The following is a 27746-nucleotide window of genomic DNA, read 5'->3' as shown; positions in this document are numbered from 1 at the left end:
GCTTATTTTTTCAGAAGTATCTTAGCCTGGCAGATTAATTCCTCCAGGTGTCAGGGTGGGTGATGAGTACTCGAAATCCTTATTCAGCAATGACTGTCTGAGGTTGGGTGGTGAAAAGTTTTCTCATTCTCATTTATCAAGTACTACTGCCTTGTATGAAAGAGAATTAAAATAAAACTGAATGTTAATGAGGTATTAAGACTTCCATAGGCTAATGAAAGTACTGTGCATTTATGTAATAAGAGTTTATTTGTTGGTTGATAGACCAGTATTTGTTTGTGAGTTTCTGTGAGAGGCAATAATGAATATTGTGTGTGATTTTTAAGTGTTAATTTATGGGAATCCTAGTCACTGACTGTTACGACTTTAGGCAGAGCACTAGGTAAACACAGTTAAAAAAAAAAACAAAAAAAAAAAAACTCTCCTGCATAAATGAGCCCAAATATAGAGGTATAATCTTATTTACAGTGAACATTGTATGCCATGAAAAGAAATACATTTGGGATGCTAAGAAAACCAAGTGGCAGGTTGAGTCAGCTTGAGAGTACTTGGCAAATTGCTCACGAAACTGGGTCCAATTGTGCTACATACTTTTAGGCCTAATTAAAAAGAGGCTATAGGAATCAGTTCATAACTGGTGTTATCACAGCTGCTCATGATTATAACCCAGACCCTCAGTAGTATTGACATGGTCCCAAATGACATGTCTTCCTTTGGCTTGCTTCAAGGCATGATGATGTGACTGATATGAAAGAACTGCATGTCTGGGGAACTGTGTGAACAACCCTTAGACTTCACCATAAGTGATGGTCTGGACTAAGTGGCGCTCAGCAAAGTTTATTGCTGTCCCTTGCCTCATGTTAAACAAGTTAGGAAGATGTCATGCCCCAGTAGCTTCTCCACTTGCTGCCTGCATCATCTGCTGCAGAGGGCACCAATGCCAAAGGCAAAATGAAAATCCACAACTAGTTTTATTCCCTTGTTTTAAGTACACTCTTTCCAGGTGTTGTTGTTTCATTGCCAGGTTCATTTTCCTGGTAAATACAGTGTTAATTGAAGACTTTCCATGGAGAGGCTGGATCAGAAGAGGATTGCAAATTTAGTGTCTGTTGCTATACAGTTGGTAGAGAATGGGGTGAGATGAGGCTGCCTTAAATACTAAATATGAAGCACCTGTGGTGCTCAGTTGGGAACTGACATCTTTAAAGCCTCTGGTCTCTCTTTACAGTTGGCAGTTTGAAGAAGGAGATAAGGCAGCTATTTCTTTGAATCAGAGGGTTTAGAAACCACAACAAAGTTGTAGGGTCTTTAAGTGTTAGAATCAGCTCACAGAAATGGAGGCTGCAGTGTGACAGGTCCCACATGAGCACTGAAAAATACCGTGGTTTATGCCAGGCTCCACCATGCATTTCAAATTACAATCCTGTCAGTTTAATATGTATTGGCAAGCTGCATAACACTTTGTGAAAATCATAATTGTTTACTTGCTCAGGAGACCTGAGTGACAAAGGTAAATTGAAAGAAGAGAGATAGATGCTATACCTACTTTGAAGAAGGAAAACACCAGTAAAAAGACTTCTTTGATAATACAGTTCTGATGTAATATCCCATTACATTGCTCAGAGAAGTACTCACTGCTTAGCTAGTGACTTCTGATGGGATGTGATTTTGGTCTCCTCTGGGAAGACTTGGCTTCTTTGAATTTTTCCCTGATGCAGTGTGAAAAGCAAAGAACCCAATCTAGAAATCCTAACACTGACTTAGAAACCAGTCCTGCAGATTTCATTTTTTTCTCTCCAAAGCCTTGACATAGAGAAGTATTCATGCTGTATGCATGTGCTGAGTTGCCCCTTGCTACCAGGAGTCACTCACCAAGTCTCCTCCTCCCTGAGCTGGTCGGGAGGAGAAAATATGCCAAAGGCTCATGGGTTGAGATAAGGACAGGAAGTTGTCATCATGGGCAAAGCATACCAAAACTCAGGGAAGTTAGTTTAATTTATCACCAATTTACATCATTGCTTTACTTCTCCCTCCAAGCAGCATGAGAGGACAGGAAATGGAGGTAGTGGTCAGTGCATCACATGCTGCCCCTGCCACTCCTTGCTCCCCACACTACTCCCGCGGTCCAATGTGGGTCCCTCCCACAGGATGCAATCTTCAGGAACAGAGTGCTTCAGCATAGGTCCCCCATGGGGTCACCAGTTCTGCCAGCAAGCCTGTTCCAGCTTAGGCTCCTCTCTGCCGCAGGTCCTCCCAGGGCACTGCTCCAGCACAGGCTTTTGCACAGAATCACAGTCTACTGCAGGCATCCACCTTGCTCCACCAAGGGGTCCTCCATGGCCAGCAGGTGGATGTCTGCTCCAGTGTGGTCCTCCAGCTGTCTCCCCATGATCTGCACCACAGGCTGCAGGAGAATCTCAGCTCCAGTGCCTGGAGCTCCTTCTGCATTGACTTCGGTGTCTGCAGAGTTGTTCTTCTCACCTGTTCTCACTCCTGTCTTCTGGCTGCTGTTGTGCAGCTGTTTTTCCCCTTCTTTTAATACATTATCCAAGATAATGCTGATGAGCTGACAGTGGATCCGTCTTGGAGCTAGCTGGCAGTGGCTGTGTTGGATATAGAGGGAGGAAGGCAGCTTCTCACAGAAGCTGGCAAAACCCCACTAGCAAAACCATGCAACATAAACCAAAACCAAGCTGGCAGCAGGTCTTGCTGCTGCAGGTTATTTTTTCAGGTTTTAGAATTAGATGTATGTTTAATAATGATGCCATCTTCCACCTTCCCAGGGCAAAATTGCCAATATTTCATTGTGTTCTTACAGTTGTTTTCTAATTTTAAACTAGTGTAATCATTTAACACACATTAAATGAGCAGTAATAAATAAAAGAAATTATAGGGTATTTCCTATAGAATTGTGTATAGCTTTCATAAAACACTGAAAGGATCTCTTAAGTCAGCAATAGTGTTTATACTGAGCAACTATTAAGAATCATTTCTGCATTACTTTGTAACTTACACTTACCTAGTGTGCATAGTTTTTTTTGTAGAACTACATATGATGATTCTGACTAATGTGTAGCTAAGATATTAGTACATCTGGGAAAATAAAAATCTTAAAAGGGGGTGATGATAAAGCAGTAAGCTGTTAAAAGAAATGGCCACAAGAAAACAGGGGCTGGGACTATTTCTGGCAGGTTTAGAATTTCTAATGGGAATGGATAGTAGATGACCATGCCTTTCCATGACTATTTGCATTGTTGGCTGAGGGTTTAGTTCATCTACTGTCAGAGAATTTGGTACCATTTGCTCAGTGTTTTCCTCTGGCTCCTCCAGGTGGTGCTTATGAAGTAAAGCAGCATCAGTTCTTCAGGAGCCTTGACTGGAATAGCCTGCTGAGGCAGAAAGCAGAATTTATTCCACAATTGGAGTCTGAAGATGACACAAGTTATTTTGACAGTAGGTGTTTTATGGTATTAAAAAAAAAAGTGATGGATGCCTTGTTTGAAGTAATCGCTGTCTTTGACTCTTGCTTACTGCTTTTAAAATCTTCTGTATCAAAATCACTGGCAGCTTGCAGTTTCACCAGTGAATTGACACTTCAGCAAAAATAGTCTTAAGGATAAAACTAGATTTTTATTTATTATTATAACATGGTATCCATTCTTCCTGATAAATTCACATATTTTATTACCCTTGTCTGTAGCTCGTTCTGAGAAATATCACCATATGGAAACTGAGGAAGAAGATGATACCAATGATGAAGACTTTAATTTAGAGATAAGACAGTTCTCCTCATGTTCACACAGATTTTCAAAAGTAAGAAAAAAATTTCTGTAATCATCGTATGTATTGTTATACTTTTGCAAATTTTGGAAATATTGACTATAGAGGAGATATATAGGGCCTTGTTTTCTCAACAAACTATGAAGTTAACTCAAATTGAGCAAGAATACATTGAATACCATTAAATCAAAATATGGGAAGATTGTGTAGAAAAGATACTAATGGAAAATTATATAAATATGATGGTATTTTCTTTAGAAGACTCATCATAGCATAACAGAAAGTGTCAAGGAAGCATTCTGTTAAATGCTAATATGTGTTCTTTGCATGGTTTCTTTTTACATAGTTTTCATGTTGCTCCAGTTGTGTCCTGGGTATCTTGTAGGTGATAACATAACAAATATTACCATACTACCTTGTAGTAGGTATTAATTTAATGACATTTGACCAAAGGAAAAGGCAAGGTAATGTGTTACAGTCATGGAGAAATGTAGATTTGAGGGAGTGATCTGAATGCTGTGAATCAAAGGTAAAACTGTCCAAAAGGTAGTGTTACACTAGTAGCTGAGATAAGAGCTAATTATTGCTGATCAAAGTGGACCTGCTCAGGCAATACAGTGCAGGGTGAATTGGCAGGAAGAAATGGAAGAGAACATGCAGTATTTTGGCTTTACTATCTTGGTTTGCACTTTGAAATACGGAGAAAACTGATAAATACATAATGAGAAGATATTCTATTTGTATACTTATACATGAGGAGCCAAAAAAGCATTTTTAGAACACGAAGTGTTGGAAATTTGAAAAGTTTCAAGAAATTGGAAGTTTGCAATATGAAATATTATATAAGCATTTAAAAGCATAGAACTGTGTATCATGCATATATTTTTTTAAAATATCAAATACTCAATTTTTTTTGTGGGTTATTTTTTTTTTTGTTTTATAGGTTTTTAGTAGTATAGATCGAGTCACTCAAATTCAAGGTGAAGAAAAGGAAGATGCAGGGGACAAAACAAAAAGTGTAGCATTGCCTTCTGTGGAATCTTTAAGCTGGAGTTCGGAATATTCTGAAATGTAAGTAGGATGTACAGCAAGTTATCTACATCCTGCTTGCCAGATAGCAGGCCTCCTCATTTATTAACTGAATGAGAGTTTGCTTATTTTTTATGCAGACAGCAAATATCTACATCCATCTCATCTGAGACTGACATTAGCCGGCAACAGCGCAATTCTGGTTTGCTTCCAAAATTGTCCGTGTCAGCCGAAGGAGAACAGGATGATTCCACCAGCTCACGGGGACTCCGGGAGGAGCAGGAAAAGTCTGCATTTTTGAGCGATGAAATAGTGCAAGACGAACCTGAAGTAACCACTCCAGCAAGTACAATCAGCAGCTCCACACTATCAGGTAGTTTACAGTGTGTGTCTTGACTGATGATACTACAAACAGTTGCAGACCACCTCCTTGTGGCAGTAGCATTCATAAATTTAGAAGTGATGCATTTTGGAGCTGCTTTCAAAAACAGCTATCTCAACAGGGATCTGGTTTGGGATTAGATCAGGTCTAACACTCTGTACTACACATTGTGTGTTTTTCATTAAGACTTCTCTATGATGTACACCTCTCAGAATTGGGAGGATGTTCTTTGACTTGTGGAAGTCACTTTGGTGATTACAAATCTAGGAGGAAGTGTTGTAAACCATTCTCTACTTAATTAATTCTGAGCATAGTCTCCCTGCTCAAATACTTGTTGCATTTCAGTAGACTCCAGGGCCTTATTTTCATATCTACACATCTACCAGTTTTCAGCTTACTTCTCTTCTGTACCTCACTGTGTTTTTTCAAGATATACCCTTCTATTCGCAAGCCCTTGATTTCCCATGTAGTCCACATTTTCCTCCCCCTCCCACCTTTCTGTTCCTGGAGAAAAAAATTTCCTCAGGGTCATCAATCTCCTTCCCTTGTCTAAAACCTTGATGTTGATTGTGTTGTATCCCAATTCTTGCTTGCTATACCCTGGGTTCCATGTAATGGTGCTGGCATTAACACAGCAGCTGCAGTGATTAACTCCAACTGTGTGATTCTTTTCTTACACTTAACTGGTTGCACTTGAGAGTAATTTATTTTTTCTGTGGTCCATTAGCAAAAGGATATTCAGTTTTCCATCAATGTCTTTATCCCTTCTTTGTACAGTTGGCAGTTTCTCAGAACACTTAGATCAAATAAATGGAAGAAGTGAGAGTGTGGACAGTACAGATAATGCCTCAAAGCCAGCTGGTGAAGGTGCATCTCATGTGGCTCGACAGCGATTGGAAAGCACAGAGAAAAAGAAGATTTCTGGAAAAGTCACAAAGTCTCTTTCTGCAAGTGCTTTGTCCCTCATGATTCCAGGAGGTAGAGATAAATACTTTTAGTTGAAATGTTAATGATTTATGCAATGCTATGAAGGATTGTGATGCAAATACAAGATTCTGTATAGTCCAGAATTGATTCTGCATCACTCTCTTTTGTTTCTCTTGTTCATTTGCATGACTAGTTAGTGCAATCTTGTCAGCAAGTCATGGTGCTCACACTACGGTTGAGCAGCCTTCTCTGACAGACAAAAATGCAACTTAATGGTGAATACCTTGCTTGATCTTGAGCATGCACAACAGATGCAACTTCATTTCTTGGTCCATCTGACAATAGGGCTGTAGATTAAGTTTTAACTAGCTCACAAAAACAGATGTTTGTTAAAGCAGCACATGACTAGTTCTCCCTCATCCCCTATCAGAAAAGCCGATAAAACAGGAGAGCAGTGTCACAAAAATGGAAATAGCATGTAGCCTCCTGCTTGTGCTGCTCTTGACTCTTTAAGTCACTTGATCTTAAGTTAGATCAGGTGCTCAAAATTTGGAGCCAGAAATAATGCTGTGAGTGGATGTATAGCAGTAACACTGAGTGTTTTCATATGAAGGATTGGTACTTTGCTTTCTTGTTATTCAAAATTGAAGTCCAGACTGCTGCAATTGTATTCACATTTGCACAAGCATGAGCACATAGTGCATTCAAAACAATAAAATAAAACAAAGTTGGAATTGGTATTGTTGCAAGAAACTCTTGTGGTCTTTACATGATGTAGCAGAATGTAGCAATGGAGCCTTCTTACAAACATTGATTTACTACCCTAGGTACCCAGTAGTTACTGTGGTTAAATGGGAGTAGTCTTTATCTACTTTTGTATATAACTGAAACCAGGAAAACAGCTAGCAATTTGTTAAGCACTGCTGGATTACTTATGGAATGATTTTCGGTGTATTCATAATAATATTTGCTACCCTACTCTGATTATCTTCTCATCACTGTTTGCTAGGAAAAGGCTGAGAATAGTTCTTGCAAAGTTAGCAATGAGTGTGTTTCCTGCACAAAAGGAAGAAGCATATATCTATAGCTAACAAATTAACCCTTGCATTAAACAATACAGTTTACACTCTAGGGAAAATAATTAAGTTCTAATAGGTGGTTGCTGAACTTTACATCCACTAATATGCACATTAGGCAAGGAGGAGGAAGAGGAGAGGTTGTTTAGACAAAGACAATGACGTATTTTAATACAAAAATATCATTAAGCGAAACAAAATTTGTGTGTACTCAGAGTGTAATGGGCAGATTTTTTTTTTTCCCAGATGTGTTTGGTGTTTCTCCTTTGGGAAGTCCTATGTCTCCTCATTCGCTATCCTCTGACCTTTCATCATCCCGAGATTCATCTCCAAGCCGTGATTCATCAATTGCCGCTGCAAGTCCTCATCAGCCAATTGTAATTCATAGTTCAGGGAAAAAGTATGGCTTTACCATCCGAGCAATCAGGGTTTATGTGGGTGACAGCGATATCTACACTGTGCACCACATTGTTTGGGTAAGATAATACATCTTTTCTTGTTGATATGTGGCCACAGAATACTGTAATGATGGATTTGCTTTTTTGTACCTGTGGTATCTCGTATCTCTTTGTTGACAATTACTGTGTAAATTACAATGATATACCAAGCAGTTTTTCTTAGAATGAAATTCTGCCTGTATGCAAGAACAGTGTGCTTATAGGGAAGACAACAAGCCATCTTTGGCAGAAGCATTATCTACACCTAGTGTTGAATTTCTGCAACTTCACTTTAACTTGTGGCAAGTTTGTCAGTTTTGAAAAATAGTGTCTTGAGTTCAGAGCACTAGGCCTTAGAAAAACAAAGGCTTGATGCAGATCCTCTTTGATTTGGATCAGGATCTGCAATTGTAAAGTGTTATAAAGATAAATTGTTGAGAAATAGGTGGAGTTTATTAAACTGAATCAATTAAGGGATTCATGACAGTCAGGACTATTTTGCAAGACACACATAAACTAATCTCAAGCACTTATTTTCTGTTGTGTAGAAATGTGCAGATTGTTTGGAATTGTGAAGACTTTTGAGATTTGTATGGCACAGGAGAAAGATTGACTGTCTTGAATAAATAATATATTTTTCATCCTCTCTTCACTATACAGTGAAAGAAAGGCTAAAGCAATTCTTTGGTTGTTAGCCTCCTTAACTGTAAAATAATTATATACTTAGGTACATATATATGCATTTATTTAATAATTTATGTTGGTAACAAATTCTAATTTTATATATGGTATAAATTACACATACATAAATAGTATATGTATATAAATTATTTCAACTACCCTAAAAAATTATCACAAATTTACCAAAAGACTTCAAGTTTTTTTACACTGCTTAGTTTTAAATATGTATTGTAGATTTTGAAATAGCAGTGATGTAGTGTATTATTTATTTTTTTTTATTCCTATTGTTTACTCCTTAGACCTATTAATCCATCAAGAACATTGAATCTGGAGAACTGGCTACATTTGGTGGATAATGGAATAAATTTTTAAAAATTATTTCTTGCCACTAGTGTAACATCACACCAGTAAAAGGAAGGGGAAAATGGTATATTGCAATAAAAGTTAGACCTTGGGGGTTTTTTGAGTATCATAAGTTTGTTCTTGGCTGTTTGCATTGTAGTCTTCAGTAGTGTCTGCATGACTTAAAATACTCATTTAAAAATAGAATAAATCATTTAAACAACCTTCAAAATATTTTTCAATTCAGTTTGTTTTGGCCCATTGTCACTTTTGTGCTGCACCAGCTCTAATGGGAAGCCTGGTGAATTTGAACTAAATAGAAACAATCCTTAACCATATGGTGGAGTTAATTTTTGTTGTGATTAGAGTATTGCATGTGACAGTTACCTTAATTACATAGTGTTTCTCATTTTCAGATGCTAAAAATCTTCACTTAATTCTGAAATATTGCAGTGGGTAGTGAACCACCTCTTCTTACCATGCATGAAAACTCCCTGGTTTATAGAGCTTACTTAATACCCATAGCAACCAGCAGTGTTTCAGTGACCTTTGAAACCATTCCAGGCCCCATATAAAGTTGGAGTAAGTAGGGAATAATATAAAGTTGGAGTAATTAGGGGATGGTGAAAGAGTTGAACCTATTTTTCTTCTATTCTTCCTTTATATAAATCAGTATCTGTAAGTTTCTTCATTGCCAGCTGGTTTGGGGTTCATTTTGTGTATATTCTCTTCCTCTCTCTTTTCAGAATGTGGAAGAAGGAAGTGCAGCTTACCAAGCAGGTTTAAAAGCTGGAGACCTGATTACTCATATCAATGGAGAGCCAGTGCATGGTCTTGTTCATACAGAAGTCATCGAGTTGTTGTTAAAGGTAACTCTTGTACAGCTGGGATATGAAAGTGATTGCTGTTTTCACCAACGATGGCGGGGTTATGTTTGCTTTCTTGAGATTAGTTACTAGATTTTATTGTTCTTAGAAGTACAAACTCTAAGCTGCTATTGCCACAGATCTGGAGAAGGGCCAGTGACTTTCATATATCGTGCTATGATTTAGTTTCTCTGCCATAGACTGGCACTGTTGCAGAGATAGCTGAAGTAAATTCGAGGCAATGACACAAAGAGATGTCGCTGTCTCTCAAAAAAATCGACCTTTTCAAGCATGTTACCTAATGCCTGCATCTTGCTCAGATTCAGGCTTTTGACAATGATGAAACTTCTCATTTTTCTCATTTAAAAGTGAAATCAGTGAGGAAAAGCAAAAACAAAGAATATTAAATATTCTCAGCCTGCTATACAGGAGGTTGCGTTTCATATTAGGGCCCGAAAGGTTTTTGTCTCATGTATAGCCAGGCATGTCAGAGCTTCTTCGATTAATGATAAAATTCTCATCCTGCAACTGTACTTTCATGAATAATCTGTCACATTTTTCTCTTGTGGAGTTTTCTGAAGTCTGTCCTATTAGAAAAGCACGGTTTTTCCATGGAAACAAACAAACCACTAGACCAAAAAAACCCAACTTCTGTTTTCTCTGTAGCTCATCATATCTCATTTTTCATGTAATCTTTTCAGTGTAAGCTAATGTAGGTCAGAAATACTTTATATAGCTGTATATTTGCTTCCTATATTATTAACAATTTATGGTGTTATGTGCAGAGCTCAAAGTGAATGTCAGTTATAGAAGGAGTCCAAAAAAGCACTAGAAAGCAGTTGAAGTGATAAGAAAATATAAAAAAGCTAAAGAAAGATGAAAAATATACTTTCTTCTGTCTTTATTTTATTTCTCTGAAGCCAGGAAGAACTTCCAGATTTTCCAGTTTTGAAAGAAATATGTAGAAGAAAATTCTGTGACTTAAGGCAGTCAGCTGTGCACTCATTGTCTAGGTCAGATACAGAAAAAGAAGCATGACAACTCTGCTCACTACTTAAAAGCATAAATGCAAAACAAGAGATCAATGTTTATCCATAACTTAATTTTTTGGGCTGTATCATGAATTAATTTGGGCAACTGCAATTTCTTTGAAAGGAAGTTCACTGTAGGGATATACAGTGTTGAGCAGGAGCTACAGATTTTTAAAACATAAAATCAGCAGGAAATACCTATATATTTTTTTGAGTCATCTCTTTGTGCAATCAGTGCTAAAAAGCTTAGGTTAATTATACTTGTTAACCATTTTGAACAAGATAAAAATATGTTTTGGAATGGACAATGAAAATTCCATTTTTCTCCTCTGTTACATCATTGTAACATTTGGTGTCTTGAGATGTGAGTGGAGCACTGTGCAGTTACAGTTGTTCTTTGTGGGAAAATCAGGTATTTCTGCAGATGCTTCTGTCTTGAAATTTTCAATCTTGGTTAATCCTTGGTGTCCTCCTGCCTAGCTACAATTGAAATTACTCCTTGTCTTGGAGCTTGAATGGAGGAAGTTAGGAAAGCGGAGTTTGAGAGCTGCCCAATCCTCATTTGCTAACTATGCCTGGTAATGTCTGCACAGGGTTTCCTGCAGAGGCACCTTCTATTCTGGTGTTGATTCTCATTGCATGTATGGTGTAGATTCAGTTTAAGGCAAAGTCATCTTGTATTACTCGTATTACTCACACTTAAAGCATCTTCTTTCATTTTGGCAGAGTGGCAACAAAGTCTCAGTAATGACAACTTCTTTTGAAAACACTTCTATCAAGACAGGACCTGCCAGGCGGAACAGCTACAGGAGCCGAATGGTTAGGCGCAGTAAGAAGACCAAGAAGAAGGAGAGTTTAGAGAGGTGAATAATCCTTTGCTTTCACAGTGAAGGCATTTATTTGTTTTTGTGTGTGTCTGTACATAACAATAAATTTAAAATATGAAGTTAATACGGTTTTCTCTCATCTTCTGTATTTCTACCTTCTTTTCTGAGATTATGTGGCCTTCCAAATCTTGTTTGCCTAAACTAGATCTGCTAAAATAACATCTAAAACTAGTGAACAACTGAGGTTGCATCTTAATTTGGCTTGACTATATTATTTTGTACTTGTTTAATTAAACTTTTTAGTGCTAGTGCTTATCAGTGTTTTTAATATGATATGTTCATGTGGATTTTATAAATATGTTGCTAGTACTTTGTAGATATTGCTTTAGTTTTGATAGGTTGCTAAACTAAGAAAATAAATGTTTATACTCATAAGGAGATAGATGTTCTTCTGAAATACAGTAAGTACATTTTAGTATGAATTAAATTAGTTACAGTGTCTATCCCACCTGTCAGTGAATCAGAATGTTTTCTAAACTTCCCAGTCTACAGTGTGGTTTGCTTTCATGTAAAGATAGATTTACTATTGTCATAGTGTCAGCTTGCAAGAACTTTGCCTGTGGTAATAGTATCTTCTGTGAACCTTAACTTATGATAAAATGCTGTGTTTTTCTCACACAAGGAGAAGATCTCTCTTTAAAAAGCTGGCAAAGCAGCCCTCACCTCTCCTTCATACAAGCAGAAGCTTTTCCTGCCTTAACCGATCACTTTCTTCAGGGGAGAGCTTGCCTGGGTCTCCAACCCACAGCTTATCTCCTAGATCTCCTACCCCGAGCTACCGTTCCACTCCTGATTTTCCATCAGGTGAGTGTGAAGCAGTGGAGAGCAGAGGAAAAGGACTGGAAGGATACTGTACATTTTGTGAGCCCCCATAGATCTGATATACTCCCCTAAGAGCAGTTAGCTCTGACAAACATAATCATAGAAAAACTGTTTTCTGTCTGGAAAATGGAAACATTCCTGATGCAAAACAAAAGGTGTTTTTATGATACGGAAGCACCTAAAAAACAATTTTCTCTTAAGTTTGTCCTAGTGTTTAAAGCTCTGTCCAATGGGTGAAAGTTGAATAATAAAACGTCCCATTTTGTAGCAAAAGACAGAATTTTGCCTGAGAGGCTACATGATAAAAGAGTCAGAGAAACTGACATAAAAGTTGCTACATAATGGAACTAGGACAGCACTCATGAATGCAGATTTATTGCTGAAAAGATTAGCCAAGTGCTGAAATATACATCTCTCTGACTCTTAAAAGCCTGCCCCTTTTTACTTCTTTAACTTCTGTAACAATTGTAGTGTGTACTAGAATTGACTGCCATTGTACAATCCCTTGGCAAAGGTAAATTATCTGAAAAGCCTTGATCATTGCTTTGAAGTGTCAGAAAGCATTAGTTATTCTATTTAAGTAAAAGGAAGAGATAACTTAAAGGGGATGATGGAAGAGAGAGAAAGGGAGAAACAGCAAATGTAATTGGAATGATGCAGGTTTGCAGCCTAAAACCTTCTCCATTTAAAACCTTCCGGATTTTGGAACTCTGTAGTGGGAGATGGCATAGGCCTTTTGTTCTGTTTCTCAGTGAACATTTAGACAAGATAGAAAAAGTCTTGCTAATACTGTGTTTGCTTGATTTTTTGTTCTTTTTATAGGTACTAACTCTTCCCAGAGTAGTTCCCCTAGTTCCAGTGCTCCCAATTCTCCAGCTGGTTCAGGGCACATAAGACCCAGCACTCTTCATGGCTTGGGTCCAAAGCTTGGTGGGCAGAGATACAGATCAGGAAGGCGCAAATCAGCTGGCAGCATTCCCCTTTCTCCTCTTGCACGGACACCTTCTCCAACACCCCAGCCAACATCTCCTCAGCGATCTCCATCACCATTGCTGGGACATTCAATTGGAAATACAAAAATAGCTCAGTCTTTTCCTAGTAAAATGCACTCACCTCCAACTATTGTGAGGCATATTGTTAGGCCAAAGAGTGCAGAGCCACCAAGATCTCCATTGTTGAAGAGAGTCCAGTCTGAAGAGAAACTTGCACCCTCTTATGGCAGTGATAAAAAACACTTATGTTCACGAAAACACAGTCTGGAAGTGACGCAGGAAGAAGTGAATAGAGAATTGTCTCAAAGAGATATAACTCTTCAGAGCTTGGAGGAGAATGTATGTGACGTGCCATCACTCACACGAGTCAGGCCTGCAGAGCAGGGCTGCTTGAAACGACCCATCTCCCGAAAACTGGGTAGACAAGAATCCATTGATGAACTAGACAGAGAGAAGCTGAAGGTCAAGGTAGTTATGAAAAAGCAAGACTTCACTGAAAAAGCAAATGCTGCTATACATGAGCCTAGCAGCGAACCAGAAAATCCCAATACCTTAAGAGTGGAAGAAAGAGACAAAAAAGCATTCCAGAAGGCATTAGAGAGATCAAACCAGTTTGAAACGAAAATTGTTACTGTGGAGACCCAGTCAGCTGGTGGCATACTCAAAGACACCCTTCAAAAGAATGCAAATTTGAGATCAAATGATGGTGTTGCTTTAGATGGACAGACATTGTGTCATGGGCCTCCCTCTAATGAACTCAGTCATATTTCTTATGACTTCAAAAGAATTTCACCTTCATGTACCCTGCAAGATGTGCTACCTCAGTCCTCTGACAAGATACTAAATGGAAAGGGAGAAAACACAGATAAAATTGTACCAACAAAAGAATTTGTCAAATTTGAAAGATTAGATGGTAAACTTGCAAATATTGATTATCTCAGAAAGAAAATGTCTGTTGAAGAAAAAGATGACAGTGTCTGTCCAGTGCTAAAACCTAAGATGACATCTAATGTTCATGAATGCCTTCAACTTAGTACAGGCAGACCTGTAAACATACAGCAGGACTCCACTGCAGTTGCAGATGGTAGAGCATTTATTGGCAGTGTACATGCTGCTCAGATGAACTCAGTTTCTTGTGTTCCTCTCAAAACCTTTAGTGGCCGAGCAGACATGAGCATGGAAAAATCAGCCCTTATTTCTTCTGAAGCTCCTGTCAGAAAAAGTCCTTCAGAATATAAGCTTGATGGGAGGTCTGTTTCCTGTCTGAAGCCAATAGAAGGCACATTAGACATCGCGTTACTTTCTGGGCCACAGGCTTCGAAGGCTGAACTGCCTTTGTGTGTGCTGCCAGAAGGACAGAGCACCAGCAGTGATGGGGCGTCTCCTAAGCCCCCAGTGCCACAAGGGAGTGGTGGGAAGGCAGAAATGGTGTCTCAGAAAGAACAGTTGTTGAGCTACCCAAAATCTAGCAAAGTCAACATAGCAGAGCCTCAGGCTCTAGAAGTAGGCAAGAGTTCTCCAAATCCACCACTCATCTCTGTGGCTACAGAAACAGTGACAGAGAAAAAGGTTTCTAGTCTGGCTGCTAAAGGCAGTATTTCTGTTGTTGAAGCTGTTCAGAAGAAAGATACCTCCCCTTCAAAACAAAAGGACCATTCAGTGGAGGTAAAGTCTTGTGTTACTCAAAATCAGAGTTTTAAAACTACACAAACATATTCCAAATCTTTTGCTGGCCAAAACACTCCCGAAAAAGCTGTAGGAAAAGAGAAACAAATACAGAAAGAGTTACCTGTCAAACAGCCAATATCCCAGAGAGGTTGTGAGCCTATCCCTGCAAAGGTGGAAGTGATCAGGGAGTCATCTCTGAAGGTTTCTGTCTCGGATGTCCTGATAACAACCTGCTCCAAGAGCAATGAAAAAAATTGTGCTGATTTTGCCATTCCACTTGAGATGCAAGGAAAAATGCAGTCAGCTGGCCCCAAGGCACAACCTAAGGATGGCAGAGAATCGTTGAAACAGCTAGGCAAGGATGACAGCGGTGTTTCTAAAACTTTCATGGAAAGGGAAATAAAGCAGAAAGCTGAGTCTAAGAAAGTTATCACAGAGGCAAAGAGTGATGGTCTTCCATCCAAATGGTCCATGCAGTCGTCAAAAGATGGTGATCATAAAATTGAGAAGTCTGCACCAGTTTCCTCTGTGCAGAAGGATTGTGCTAAAGACATGGGAAAGAAAGATCAGAAATCACTTCCAGATATAAGGCTTCAAACTAGTGAGAGAGAGCAGTCTTGCCAAGCTCCTCGGCAGCAACTTAACACTTCAGGCTCCCCTGCTGTGAAAGAGGCAGTAAACAGACACAGCACTATAGAAGTTCATGTAGGTGTTCAAGAACATGTGAAGCCTGCTGCCACCTGTGTGGAAAGCAGCAGTAATAAATCTAGGCCAGCCTCTGATACAACTTCCTCCAAGTCTAAGTCCTTGGATAAACAGACATTGTCACAAAAACCATGTGCTCCAACCATTAAAGAAAAAGAAATTGTTACTCAGTTGTCTACCAGCTCCCGAAAGGATGGAAAGCATGCCAGTAAAAATGTTCTAGATCACCTTTCTCCTGCCCCAGGCTCTTCAAGAAGAATGAACATTGAACATGTGCAGGCTGAAAGACCTGTGGGTTTGGACCATGGCTCAGTCACCACCCTCCAAATGAGCAGTACAGCCCCTGACACCAAACCCAAATCCTCTGCTGTGGGCCCACTTCCAGCAGGCCCAGAGAGTTCTAAGCAGATGCAGAGGCAAGAAGCAGCAAGCTTGGGGGAATCTGCTGATCAAAAGCAATTGCGTTTCAGTGAAAAACAAACTACTGCTCCAAAGTTTTCCACTGTGAAAGACTATCTCTCACTGAACAAAGAGGCAGAGAGAAGTCCTAGTAATGAGGTGATCGCTGCAGACAAACGACCTGAAGTAAAAATATGCACTGACGCACTTTACGTTCAGCTTGATAGTGGGAAAGTGGAGCCTACCCTTTGTCTCACAACTTGTGACGTCAGAGGGAAAGGAGCAGAAAAAGCAACCATGAGTAGCAAAGTCTCTCAAGATATAAAAGGGAAGGGACAAGTTAATCAGAAACAGCCAGAGGATGCAAACAAGCAGACTGCAGTAAAACATCTGCCAGCTGCCAGTGGGCAAAGTTCTTGTCGTGTGGCTGCATCACTGGGAAAGCCACTGACTTGTTCATCCAATTTCCCTGAATGTAGACAGGAAGTATCTGTTTCATCTGTTTCAGCCAAAAGTGAGGCATCTTCAGCAAAGGTTAAACCAGGCTCATCAGAGCTTCCTGCAACTTGCAAGGAACTAAGTAAGAAAAGCACCTCTTCCACAGGGAGCAGTAAGGCAGAAATGACTAAGAGTGTTTCACTGATGGCCTTGCACAGTGCCACTGTTGTAGCAGAAGCCCACCACCCTGCTTCAAACCTTGGGGGGAAACCTGGAAATCAAGAAAAGCCTCTTTTTGTTAACACTGTGGATGTAAAGGGAAAAGATGCTGTTCCGACTCAGCAGTCTGCTTCAAGAAAACAGAATGTAGGTAAAGATGTATCTAGGTCGGCAGCCACACTTGACCGCCCTAACGCACTTTCAGATGACAAAGACTCAGCTCGGCAGCGTCGAGGAAAGGAAGTTTCACGGAGCAGTGCTCACAAAAAAATGTGTTAACTCTAAGACCTGGCAAGTGTGTATTCAACACTAGCTGACAGAATTTCAATATGTTGTACTGCCTTTAAACCAGCACTGTGTCGTGTCTTTGTGCGGCAAAGCTTTCATGTCACTGAAGAAACAATACAAGGGGATATGTAAAGAGAGGACTTTTTTTCAAAATGCCTTTCCAATTGTAACCGGTAAAACTGTTACCACATAGTATTTGTACAAAAATACCTTTACAGCCTAGAGCTGTTGAAAATACTTCTTCTGTAAATACTTAGCAATGTGTTTGGGGTTTGAATGTAGCATATATACTTTGCTGCTGGTTGCATTGTTTACTCTTTCCCTTTTTAAGATAGTTGCTTTGCCACGTATTTGCCATACTCGAATATGAAACCAAATTACTAAAATTCAGAGCTGGCATGGATATGCACAAGCATTGGTCTGACTGGAAAAAAAATAAAAAATAGGCCACATTTTTGCTAACTAAAAATCCTAGATAGAGGCTAAAAAAATACTAGTACAGAATAATACAGTGACCTATTCTGAGTTTTTACATGTATTTTTAATAATCTGATTTTGATAGTACTCTGTTTGGCTGACTGCTTCACCAGATCTAACACAAGAAGTAACAGCATCTCCCTGCTGCACAAAGTCTGAGTAGAGCAGCTGAAACTATGGGAAGACCACTTAATTATCAGGGCATCCCAGGAAGAGTTGTATTCTCTGGTGAAATGATGGTTCTTGTCTTGTCTGTTGGGAGTGTATTGTGTGACTTTCATCCCAGACAAGGCTGAAATTCTGAAGCACATGCCATGTGCTTAGTTTTTTACTGCAATCCCCTCAAGTTTCTTGAGCTTTTTTAAATTCAGGTCATTACAGTATGAGGCTCAAGTAAAAGCACATGACTGGTTGTACTAGTATGTTCATCCCTGTTCTTAATACATTTAGAGAATACGTATTATGGCATATAGGTCTGTTTAATTAGTGTCATATAGCTGGTAGCTGTTTTCTATTTTATTACAAGTAAGGTAAAAAGGAAAAATACACTGCGGTATCATATCCTCAGAAAAGTTTATGTTATCTGACACATTTTAATGCATAGCTGGGGCCTTATGTTGTAGACCTAACTTGCTGTTTTTAGCAAGTAATCCTGGGTTTCATATTCATTTTGAAATGCATTGAGTAGCTCCATACATTTCATAGCATAATCTTTTTATTTGTATGCAAAAAAAAAAAAATCAATACTGTAATTACAAAAGAAGCATTTTTTTAACAAAGCAACTTGTTGGAGCTATTTGGTGCTAGAATGTTACTGTCTTTTTACTTTTGCTAAGCCTTATTTAAATTTTGTATACAGTTGAACGTGTAGACTTCGATCATTTTTGTGTGGAGTATTTAGCTTGTTTTGAGGGATGAAAGGTAAAATTTGAAACATATACAGAAGCACTACGAAATACCCTTGCAGGCGCATGGGTTTTAATAATTGGGGATCAATAGAATGGTCATTTTGCTTATTTCTGTTATCTGTAACCACAGTAGAGCTAGGCCCCTACCTTTATCACCAATGCTTATGGTTTGTCTTTCTGTCTCAAAAGCTAGAAAATTTTTTTGTAAAAGCACAGTGTAATCTTGACTAGGAGACTTGTGTGACAACAGACAGTGTTCAGAATTAATTTCCCTCTGCTGAAAACCTTATTATACTGATTTGTTGAGTTGGATTACAGCAAACCTGTAAGGAAAATCCAGTGTCACAAACAACTCCTGATTTTACATGTGTCACTAGAACATTAATCCTGCCTTTGATGCATTCAGAAAGGAGATAGTAAGCAGTGGATAATAATTTTTGAGAAGTCTTAAAAATAAAATGGTCTCGACATTTACAGTTCATCTGTGCTTTGGCAGTTAATACATATAAATGCTAATGCACTTCAAAATAACATTTCTGTCTGGGAGATACTTCCTAGTTTACAATCTCTGCATTTTTTCAACTATCCTCTTGTTTCTTTTAAAACCCATCTAGCTTTTGTTTACAGTATACCTTTATGAATATTTTGTATTATCACTTCTGACAAATAAGTTCTTTGCATTTTGGAAGTGTAACAGTGCATAAGCTTGTGTTTATGTAGTAACTGTTTGTTGGTGTTTACCTTATAAGTGAGCTGTTAGAGATCCTCCTGCCTGTGTTCTTGGTCAGTCTTAATGTGATTATAGATCTGTTGTGTTCTTTTGTAGACTTCTTGCAGTAGATTTCTCAGCTTACAAAAAAAGTTTAAAAGTTAAAAAAAATCGTTAGGGTCTGTGCAATAAAGTGTTTGCAGTCTTATTTTATCTGAGAAACTCCTTATGGATGTCATAATTGTTATATATTGAACACAGTTATTTATACTTATGCAGTTGCATAACATTGAAATAAAAGTTCAGCATGAAACTGTTGTGTTAGCATTTTTTCTTGAACAGCTTTCAGGGCTGTAATGTAAGGCACATTTCTGAAGTCCTCAGAGGCTGGCAATTTTGGTGGTTTTCTGGGGCCAGCTCAGTGCACCCTTTAAGGCATATGCTGGTGGAGGGTTTTGCATGAGGAAATGCAGTTTGGTCTGGGGAAGAAGATATGCATGGCAGAGTATCTCAGGTTATGTCTGGATCCTCTGCTCTGCTGTTGGGGATAGGTAAGTGTGGTGTGGTGGTGGATGACATAGCCTGACTGCTGCCTGCAGTAGTCTGTATTGTGACATTTAAACTCTTTCTGCAAAACACATACAATCATTCATTACTATCAGAGCGTATATACTCTTTACTCTTCTGCTGGTCCTAACTCTGCAGAGCTGCCCAGGAGTTGGGAATTTGTATTCATATTTTATTATTGCATTGTTTTGTATGTATTTTTCCTCTGTACAGAACTAAGTGCAGTGGTGTTACAGCATCACTTTTGCTGCTTTTCTCTCTGTTGTTTGAAACATATAGGTATGGGGAAGTTGCAGTTCACCCCCAACTTTTCCAGTTTGCTGCAGCCCGTTAGAAGGCAGGTAGTCTTGAAAATCTGGTGTGCTGATGGGGGGTGATTGGTGGAGGAGAGAAGAGCAGGATCCAGCAGCTGAGGGAAGGGAAATTACAGGAGTTGAGGGTTGACTGTCTCATTGCTCTGCCACCTGTGCTATCCATGGCTGTGGACAGCATAGTTCTCTCTGCCAGGAGAGGCAGAGAAACCTGCATGCCCAGAGTGAGCCTCCAGAGTGTTGTGGGACAGAGGAAGGGGGTGGTGTATGGAGTTTGTGTTAAGGGGGAAGTTGGGAGAATTGTTACATTCTGGCATGGCCTGACGCATTCCTTTTTTCAACTTACCTGGGATAGAAGTGTTTCCATGGTCTGAAGGGGAATGCAAGCTCCCTTTTTCAGCGCTGAACTCTCAATTTGGTAAGCACCATTAGGCCCCTTATTGTAGTCTTGCGTAGTGTACAAGACTTCACAGGGACATCCAGCTTGATTTGGATCAAAACTGAGAGGGCACATCAGAAGGAAAAGATCACAGGACAGGAAAATACTAGAGGGTGTATGAATGCATGTCCCACTGCATGCCTTGAGTTAGCAACAGTTTTTCTTTCCATTGACTGTATCTGTAGTATAGTAGTTGATTAGAACTGACCAAACCAATCTTCCAAGTACCTGCCAAGGATGCATTTGAATGAACTGAGTGTAGGAATCACAGAATGGTTTGGGCTGGAAGAGACTTTAAAGTTCCAACCACTGCGGATAGGAAGCAATGCTAAAGGTTATAGTTCAAAAGACAAAATTTGGGAGCATTAGGAGGAACCGAGAAGACTGCAGAGTAAGAAGTAACAGTGTAGTTGTCTTCTAGTACACATCAAGCTTTAAGAGATGCATATCTGAAGGGGAAGAGGCTGTCCAAGGATTTGGTAGGGAAAAACGTCTTCTGCTACTGGGTGAGAAGAATTCCCATTGTTTTTGTTTGATCACGGAGGTATAGTATAGATTGTTCGGGAAGGGACTTCACCTCTTCTTTTTGCAGTTACAGACAAAACCAGTGAATGAGAGAGAGAGTTCTTAAAAAATGTTCCACTGATATCAGGGTGCATATTTGAAATCAACGTATGTAGAAATTGGCCCAATTAACCATCTTGTTCAGAGTAAAATGCCCCTTCAAAAATTGACTTGCTTCTTACTGAGGGAACTTGCTTAAACTCAGGTAAGGAAAGAAGAAATTGGCTCCAAGTTTTGGTTTGTCCTGGTGAAATAAAGCTAAGTGCTTGCCAGTCTGTGAAATAATGAAGATATGCTCAAGTTCCTTCTCTTATATACTGATAAACTCTGTGTTGTGGTATTGAGTTGTACTGTGACTTTCAGGGATGTCTAGAGCAGGAGCTAGGGTGGTGACAATATAAATTTTGTTAGGCACCACCTCAGACAGTTCTCTTGTTCTGTCTGTGTGTTGGCTTCATAGCCATATTTGGGAAAAAAAAAAAAAAACAAAACAAAACGAGAGAGAAAAGGCATGATTGAAAGCCAAACTAGTGCATCACATCAGAGCTTGACTAGGTACACAGTTCTATAAGAAAAAATCCATTGCCTCTTTCCATGTATATCCTTACTAAGTAATCCCTGAAGACTAAATCTTTGAATTTAACAGTCTCAATGCATAATCTCTGACATTTTAATGTATTACATCTAGAGATAAATTTTCCCTCACAGTAGTTAGTCCCTGCATTTAGGGTTTGCATGTTCTGAAATATAAACAGTGTATGCTGTTTTGTTTGCACAGTGTCTTAAGAATTACATTTTTTTCAGGCAAGTAGAGTAAAGCACACTGTAAAGAAAAGAGCAAAATTAGAACACCGGGAGATACGGTAATCTAAAACAAGTTGTGTGAGGGGCAAGGGATAGATTGCAAATACATATGTCACAGGAAACATATTTTGCCTTCTCAAACATCTGAGTTTTAACAATAAATGTATACCTGAGTCTACACCATGACACAGGATATAGCATTTCAGAAACTAAAGGTGGTTAAATCCTGTGCTGTTCTCTCCAAACAGAAGAGCATTTCAGAATACCTTTCAGCACAACATGCAGTTTTCTCTCCAGTCACTACTGTAGGTGTATCTCTCACTGTTAACTACCTGATACTTGAACAATATTTTTTGTGCCCTTTGAGTGTGTTATGTTCCCTTTTGATGTTGGTTTTTGTCTTAACACCTTCCTGACTCCACCATTTCAAGAGAGAAATAAGTCTTTCTTTGGTGGAGCACACACTGGCAGTCATGCTGGATTTTTAAGATATTGGAGATTGCTCATTTAACCAATTGGATTTGTAGAGTGAGAGGAAAATGCACCTTGAACCTTGGGCTGAGTTCAGCAATGTCCCTGCCTTGCTCCCAAGGTCAGTTCAGGGTGTGCTCAGCTCAGGCAGCATGGTCTGCTCAGGGTCGTTCTGGCCTGTAGCTGAGCCCTTGCAGAAGGGCAGGCAGCCCATGCAGCTTCGTGCTGGGCAGCTGAACTACAGCACTTGCACATTGCATCAGGAGGAGTCGGCAGCAGCCACTTGAACAGGGAACTGGGACCAGCAATACAGAGAGGCGACATTTTAGCATGCCAAATCCAAGGGTGTTTGTAGGCAACCGGAGAACAGCAAACACCTTGGGCAAAAACCCTTGGGCAGCACAGAGCTATGAGGGCAGGAGGAGAAGCTGGAGGGTAGGGCAGTGATGTGTGTGATGCAAAGGCATCTAAAAGCTGCAAATATGCATATTGCATGAATCTGATCTGCTAACATAGAGTAAAAGGGGCTTTTCAAATGAGAGGTATTTCTGGAGGAAATGCTTTTGAACAGCAGTTGAAGCTGAATGTGGAGTCCTGCATGGGAAGTGTTGAGAGAGAGTTGGCCTTCACGTGTCAGAGAGCAACTGCAGCTGCAGCCTAACACAGCAGGGAGTGGTACTGGGCAAGCCTCCCCGTGGTGCATACTCCAGGAGGCAGAAAGGTAGTACCACCAGGAAAGTTGTGTTACCCATCAGGGTTAGCTTGTTATTAAAGTAGTAAGTAAATATAAATGACTTTATGGTGATACAGGGCAGATGAGTACGCCCAGCAAGCTCCCATTAGATCCTTGGTCTAATACACATGCTCTGCCTTGCTCTGGGGTTATTCACGTGTGATGGCAGAAAAAGCAATTGGCTGTATATAAATAATAAGCCTTTATTCCTGCCTAGGTGTAGTATCTCAACTGAAGCAGGGTTCATTGTCTCTGAATTTATTCCAGGGATGCACACCAGAAAGAACATGAAATAACTGCTGACACCAAGAGCACCTGTGGGATGAGGTTGTCCAGTGCACTGCCCCCTTTGCAGCCTCTAGTTTTCTCATCTGGGCTGTGGCTGAAGGGAACAGTCCACTCCAGGATGACAAAGGAATGGCTCATGCCTGTTAGCATTGAGGGGTTTTGCCCTGTGCAAACAAGCAGAGTACTGAACTCACCAATTAGACCCACAAATGTACAGTTTTATGGTGAAAGATCATTCTGTCTTTACTTACTGTGGAGCTTAGAGGACAGGAGCAGGGCCTGCCTCAGGCTAAAAGATGGATAGACAGAATTTCAGTGGCCAAGAATTCTCTTAAGGATCAAAAGTATTTAAAAAAAATTTTTTTTAAAAATCGCAGAGGTGATACATGCTGTTTCTGCCAGTCCTCCAGGCATATCTTATAAAACTATAAATCTGCTGTTCTTCACAGATAGTGGTTATTTTGTTGGTTTTGCAGAGTAGGCTACACTACTGCCAGCTCTTATAAAACATATAAAACACTGCTTTTCAAGGGTGTTTGGTGGAGCGTGGAATTTGGTTGAGTTTTCTTGTTTGGTTGATTTTTGGTTGGAATTTTTTGTTGTTGTTGTTTTTCTGGTTTTTTTTTGTTTGTTTGGTTGGGTTTTTTTGTTTGTTTTTTTTTGGGAGTGGTGGTGATTAGGTTTTCTTTTTTTTTTAAAAGAAGGAAATTTTGGCTGTTAGATTTTCTAAGTGCATTAGCCATATTATTGGTACAATAGGGTTAACGTTGAGTTGAACTGGAACTTCTCTATAAGATAAGTTATTAATTTTCAAGATTCAGGTAATAATTTATTCTAATTTTTTCATTATTTTCTAGAAGTTTTAACACAGGTAGAGAGGATATTACAAAAGTTAAGAAAATACATGTCACAATAAAAACAGTGAGATGTCTTTCAACTTAATACAGTTGCTGTAGACATTTTCTATGTCCCCATCCTAGACTTACAGTTGCTGTAAACTTTGCTTGAAATAGCACCCCAAATGAAGATGGCACTACAAGATAAAACAGCGACAACTGCAATGATTCCTGACGTGTCCTTCCCACAGGAAAGTGAGATGGTGGCCAGCTAAACCCAACTAGCCATTTGGATTCAGAGTGCCTTGTTCCTTCAGGGTCTTCAATTTTATTCAGATGTTGTTTGTACTAGGTGATTAAATCAATCTTAGAACAGGTGTAGTCCAGAGGGTTGTAGCTTAAATTGATTATAAACTGGCCGCTTAGGGGCACTAGCTGGTCACCTGATACAATGTGGATCCTCTTATGGGCACAAGTAAGATAGATAGATACTCTTGAGAATTGAAAACACATCTGTGCTGAATGTAGTAAATTTGTTGTAACTCAGATCAACATGTTGTAACTTCCTGAGGTTGTGAAATACCTTGTTACCTATTGATGTCAGTTCACAGCATGATAGTATTAGCACCTCTAAATTGGATAGTTGTTGGAACAGTTTGTCCTTTGGCATGACCCCCAAATCAAAGTTATTTTGACTAAGGTCCAAGAACATGAGGTTTTTCAAGTCTTGAAAGATGTGCTCAATGCTAGTATTACTGTGGGATGAGGAAAGATTGTTCGAGATGCAGATTTTGGAAAGGACTCTGTAAGGTGTTGATATAGACAGGAATGAAGGGTAAGTCCAGCAGCTCTAGGCTAGCACTGTCCTAAATGAGTATGTCCTGGAGATGGAGGTGTTTGTTGTAGTTCAGATTCAGGTGACAAAGTCTGCTCAGAGCTCTCAGTGCTTTGCTAGAGCATCAGAACTTTAAAAGTGACTCTGACTTAAATCTAGATGTTGAAGCTTTGCCAGTTTCCCCAAATAGCCAGAGCCTGGCTGCAGAACCTGTGAGTTACCCTTGATGTGGAGGTGGGTGCAGGAGGGGAAGGCAGCAGAGCTGGTGTTGCAGAGGTGCTCAAAGCAGTTTGCATTGAAAACCATCTCCTCTTGCAAGCACTGATGCCAGGGGGCAGTGCATGGATGTGGGTTTGGGTTAGATCCAACTTTCGGAGCCTGGTTAAGCTCTGAAATGTGTCAGCATTTCTATTTCTGAAGTGCCATAACTGCAGACAGAGATCCTTGACAGAGATACTACAGAGGCCTTGTAAAATATCTGGGCTTATGTAGAGCTCATTTTCCACAACATATAATGTTCCCAGCCAAAAGGTCTGGGCTGTGGAGTTCTGCATTCCTAACAGGACCCCAGGGATGCCAGCACAGCCCACTAAGTCCAAGCTGTAGAAATGTGACTGAAAAGATCCAGATTCAATGTGTGTAATGTCATTGCCTTTAAGGATGACAGTTACATTGCTGGTCTTCTGCAAGGCTTGGACATCTTCTGCTGTGATTGCTTGTATGTTGTTCATTTGAAAGTCGAGTGTTTGACGTTTCGTGTGAGAAGGTTGGGAGGAAGCTGCAGTGAAGAGATGTGGTTGCTGCCCAAGATGAAGATACCTAAGTTGCCAAGATTTGTCACTGGAGTAAAGAACATACTTGTTATTCCTGTCTGTGTTAAGATTCTCCAGGGAACGTGGGCCAGCAAATGCTGTGTCAGACAGAAACATGAGCAGGTTTCTGGCCAGAATGACTGCCTTCAGCTGTCTGTTGTTGGGAAAGTTACACCAAGCTGATGTGACACCTTGAGGAAACAAAGCTGCCTGTCTCACAAAATCTCCTGGTAATGTGAATACACAAAACTGCACCTCATATCTGTTAAACTCCATTATCTGTTGCCCTCAACAGCGTAAAAGTGTATGCCTTTTTCAGTGGTGCTTCCCTGGTACTTTTAAGTTCACATTTAATTGCATGGTTCTGCTAAGAAGAAAAACCTGTCCTGAAATGATGGGTGTGAGCAGGCATCTGTGGGAATCAGGAGATATGAGGTATTTAATGTCTAACTTAATAGCAAAATCTCTTCTGCTATAAAAAAAGCCAGCCACTTCAACAGGCCAAACTCCAGTTTTTAGGGGGGAACAATATTGAAAATTAATAAGAATCTGCTCTGGTGACTTTACTGTCACTACTGTGTTAGAGCTGGTAATATCTGGAAAATGCATATTTCACCTACTGAACTGTAAATTATTGTCCTTAGAGGAGAAGCCAAGATATTGCTCGGATCAGTCTCTCCTTAGCAAAAAAAATCACCAGATCTCTGAAGGTGCTGGTAGTGATTTCCCTGTGAAGGCAGGAAGATGCTGCTATGGTGTGCTGCAGAAGTCTCTGACAGGGACAGCAGGTTCATGATTGTTATGAGCAGAAGTGAAGATGCTCCTTACATATTTTTTAAGTCCAAGTAGAGAATTCAGGTCAGAGAAGTTGAATTCTGGAGGGAAAGGAGCTCATTGAAGCTGAAATTGAGGACTTCTGTTGTGACAAATTGTCATAGGAACCTCCCTCATTCCTAAACCTTCCCAGCTGTAGCTTTTATTTTCTGTAATCTGTGGAAAATATACAGTGAATCTGAAAGAGTTAGGTACGGTGAATATAAATAGGAAAACATGGCACTTGGAAAGTCCATCTCCCTCACCTAAACTAACACAACCTGCAAAGTAACGCAAAGAGAATTCTGAGTTATATAAAATGCAGAAGCCAAAACCCTAGGAAGCCTCAGCACAGGCTCGCAGTGCATAGCCGTGGGGTTTTGGGGAGTATGCTTTTAAATGAATGCCTTGAATCACTCCTGTATTAATTTGAAGTGTCTCATCTGCAGTACTTTCTTACCAAAGTTAGCACATATGAGGACTGTTTACTCTTCTGGATTAATTATTAATCCTTTAAAAAGGATCCCCACAAGGTAGTTTTAAATCATGAATGTCATGAGTCTTGTAACAAAACTTACTCTAAGAGAAGTCTTAAGTAAACCTTACAGAGACAAAGTAAAAAAGAGTAGGTCTGGAAAATGTTTCTAGAAGGAATGTGGTCAAATTAACTGGATATTAATTCAGTTACACACTGCAGTGAGGAGACAGCAAGAATGTTTAACTCAGACTAGACAAAGATCATGCCTGATTTGCTAAGTCCTTAAAATGTCTACAAAGGCTTTTCAGTTTTATGTGAAAAGAAATCCATCTATTAAATAGAGAAGTCAACTCTGTAGATAGCAGGGAAATCCATTGAACATGCTTGACCTGACTTTGCCTGCTGGTTACATGAATGTCAACCAGACCCAAGTTAGTGCCACCCTGAAATAGCCTGCCATGCTGTTGAGGGATGGGAATGCTCATGGCATTGCACTTGTTTCAGCTCCCAGCTGCAATGGGGAGCACAGGCACAGCCAGTGCAGCACCCACCTCCCCTCCTGAAGGACAGAGGGATGTCCTGTCCTGGGTGGTCCCAGGGCCAGCCTAGGAGGGGTGGGGTATTCAAGCTGCTGCTCTGGCGATTTCCTGCCCCATAGCCCTGTAAATGTTAGTCTTGTGGGGAAGTAAACACGTGTATGGCATAGTTGGCCAAGATGAGCACGAATTTGAC

At 39.8% G+C, this 27746-nt stretch overlaps 2 protein-coding genes across 13 annotated transcripts in view; one reads left to right on the top strand and one right to left on the bottom strand.

Annotated features, from left to right (window-relative positions):
• MAST4 (microtubule associated serine/threonine kinase family member 4) overlaps window positions 1–19376 on the top strand; it is a 279183-nt gene extending 259807 nt beyond the window's left edge. For all 12 annotated transcript variants that reach the window (XM_077790300.1, XM_021534406.3, XM_021534408.3 and 9 more), the window contains 10 exons: window positions 3331–3453; window positions 3701–3813; window positions 4724–4851; window positions 4950–5182; window positions 5969–6169; window positions 7441–7670; window positions 9401–9523; window positions 11278–11414; window positions 12061–12242; window positions 13083–19376. In XM_077790300.1, the coding sequence (XP_077646426.1) occupies window positions 3331–3453; window positions 3701–3813; window positions 4724–4851; window positions 4950–5182; window positions 5969–6169; window positions 7441–7670; window positions 9401–9523; window positions 11278–11414; window positions 12061–12242; window positions 13083–16960 (5348 nt within the window). In that variant the 3' untranslated portion in view covers window positions 16961–19376. The remainder of the gene's footprint in view (window positions 1–3330; window positions 3454–3700; window positions 3814–4723; window positions 4852–4949; window positions 5183–5968; window positions 6170–7440; window positions 7671–9400; window positions 9524–11277; window positions 11415–12060; window positions 12243–13082) is intronic.
• A 4827-nt stretch (window positions 19377–24203) lies between these two features.
• On the bottom strand, window positions 24204–25999 carry CD180 (CD180 molecule). The gene is given in 8 exon segments (XM_021534461.2): window positions 24204–24349; window positions 24352–24550; window positions 24552–24852; window positions 24854–25037; window positions 25040–25225; window positions 25228–25653; window positions 25656–25795; window positions 25797–25999. Coding segments are annotated over 8 exon segments (1785 nt in total).
• Window positions 26000–27746: the final 1747 nt, after the last annotated feature.

The sequence above is a fragment of the Lonchura striata genome, chromosome Z, assembly GCF_046129695.1.
Source record: "Lonchura striata isolate bLonStr1 chromosome Z, bLonStr1.mat, whole genome shotgun sequence".
NCBI classification, from domain to species: domain Eukaryota; kingdom Metazoa; phylum Chordata; class Aves; order Passeriformes; family Estrildidae; genus Lonchura; species Lonchura striata.
Note: the sequence above shows the minus strand (reverse complement) of the source record. Positions and strands in the feature narration are given on the sequence as shown.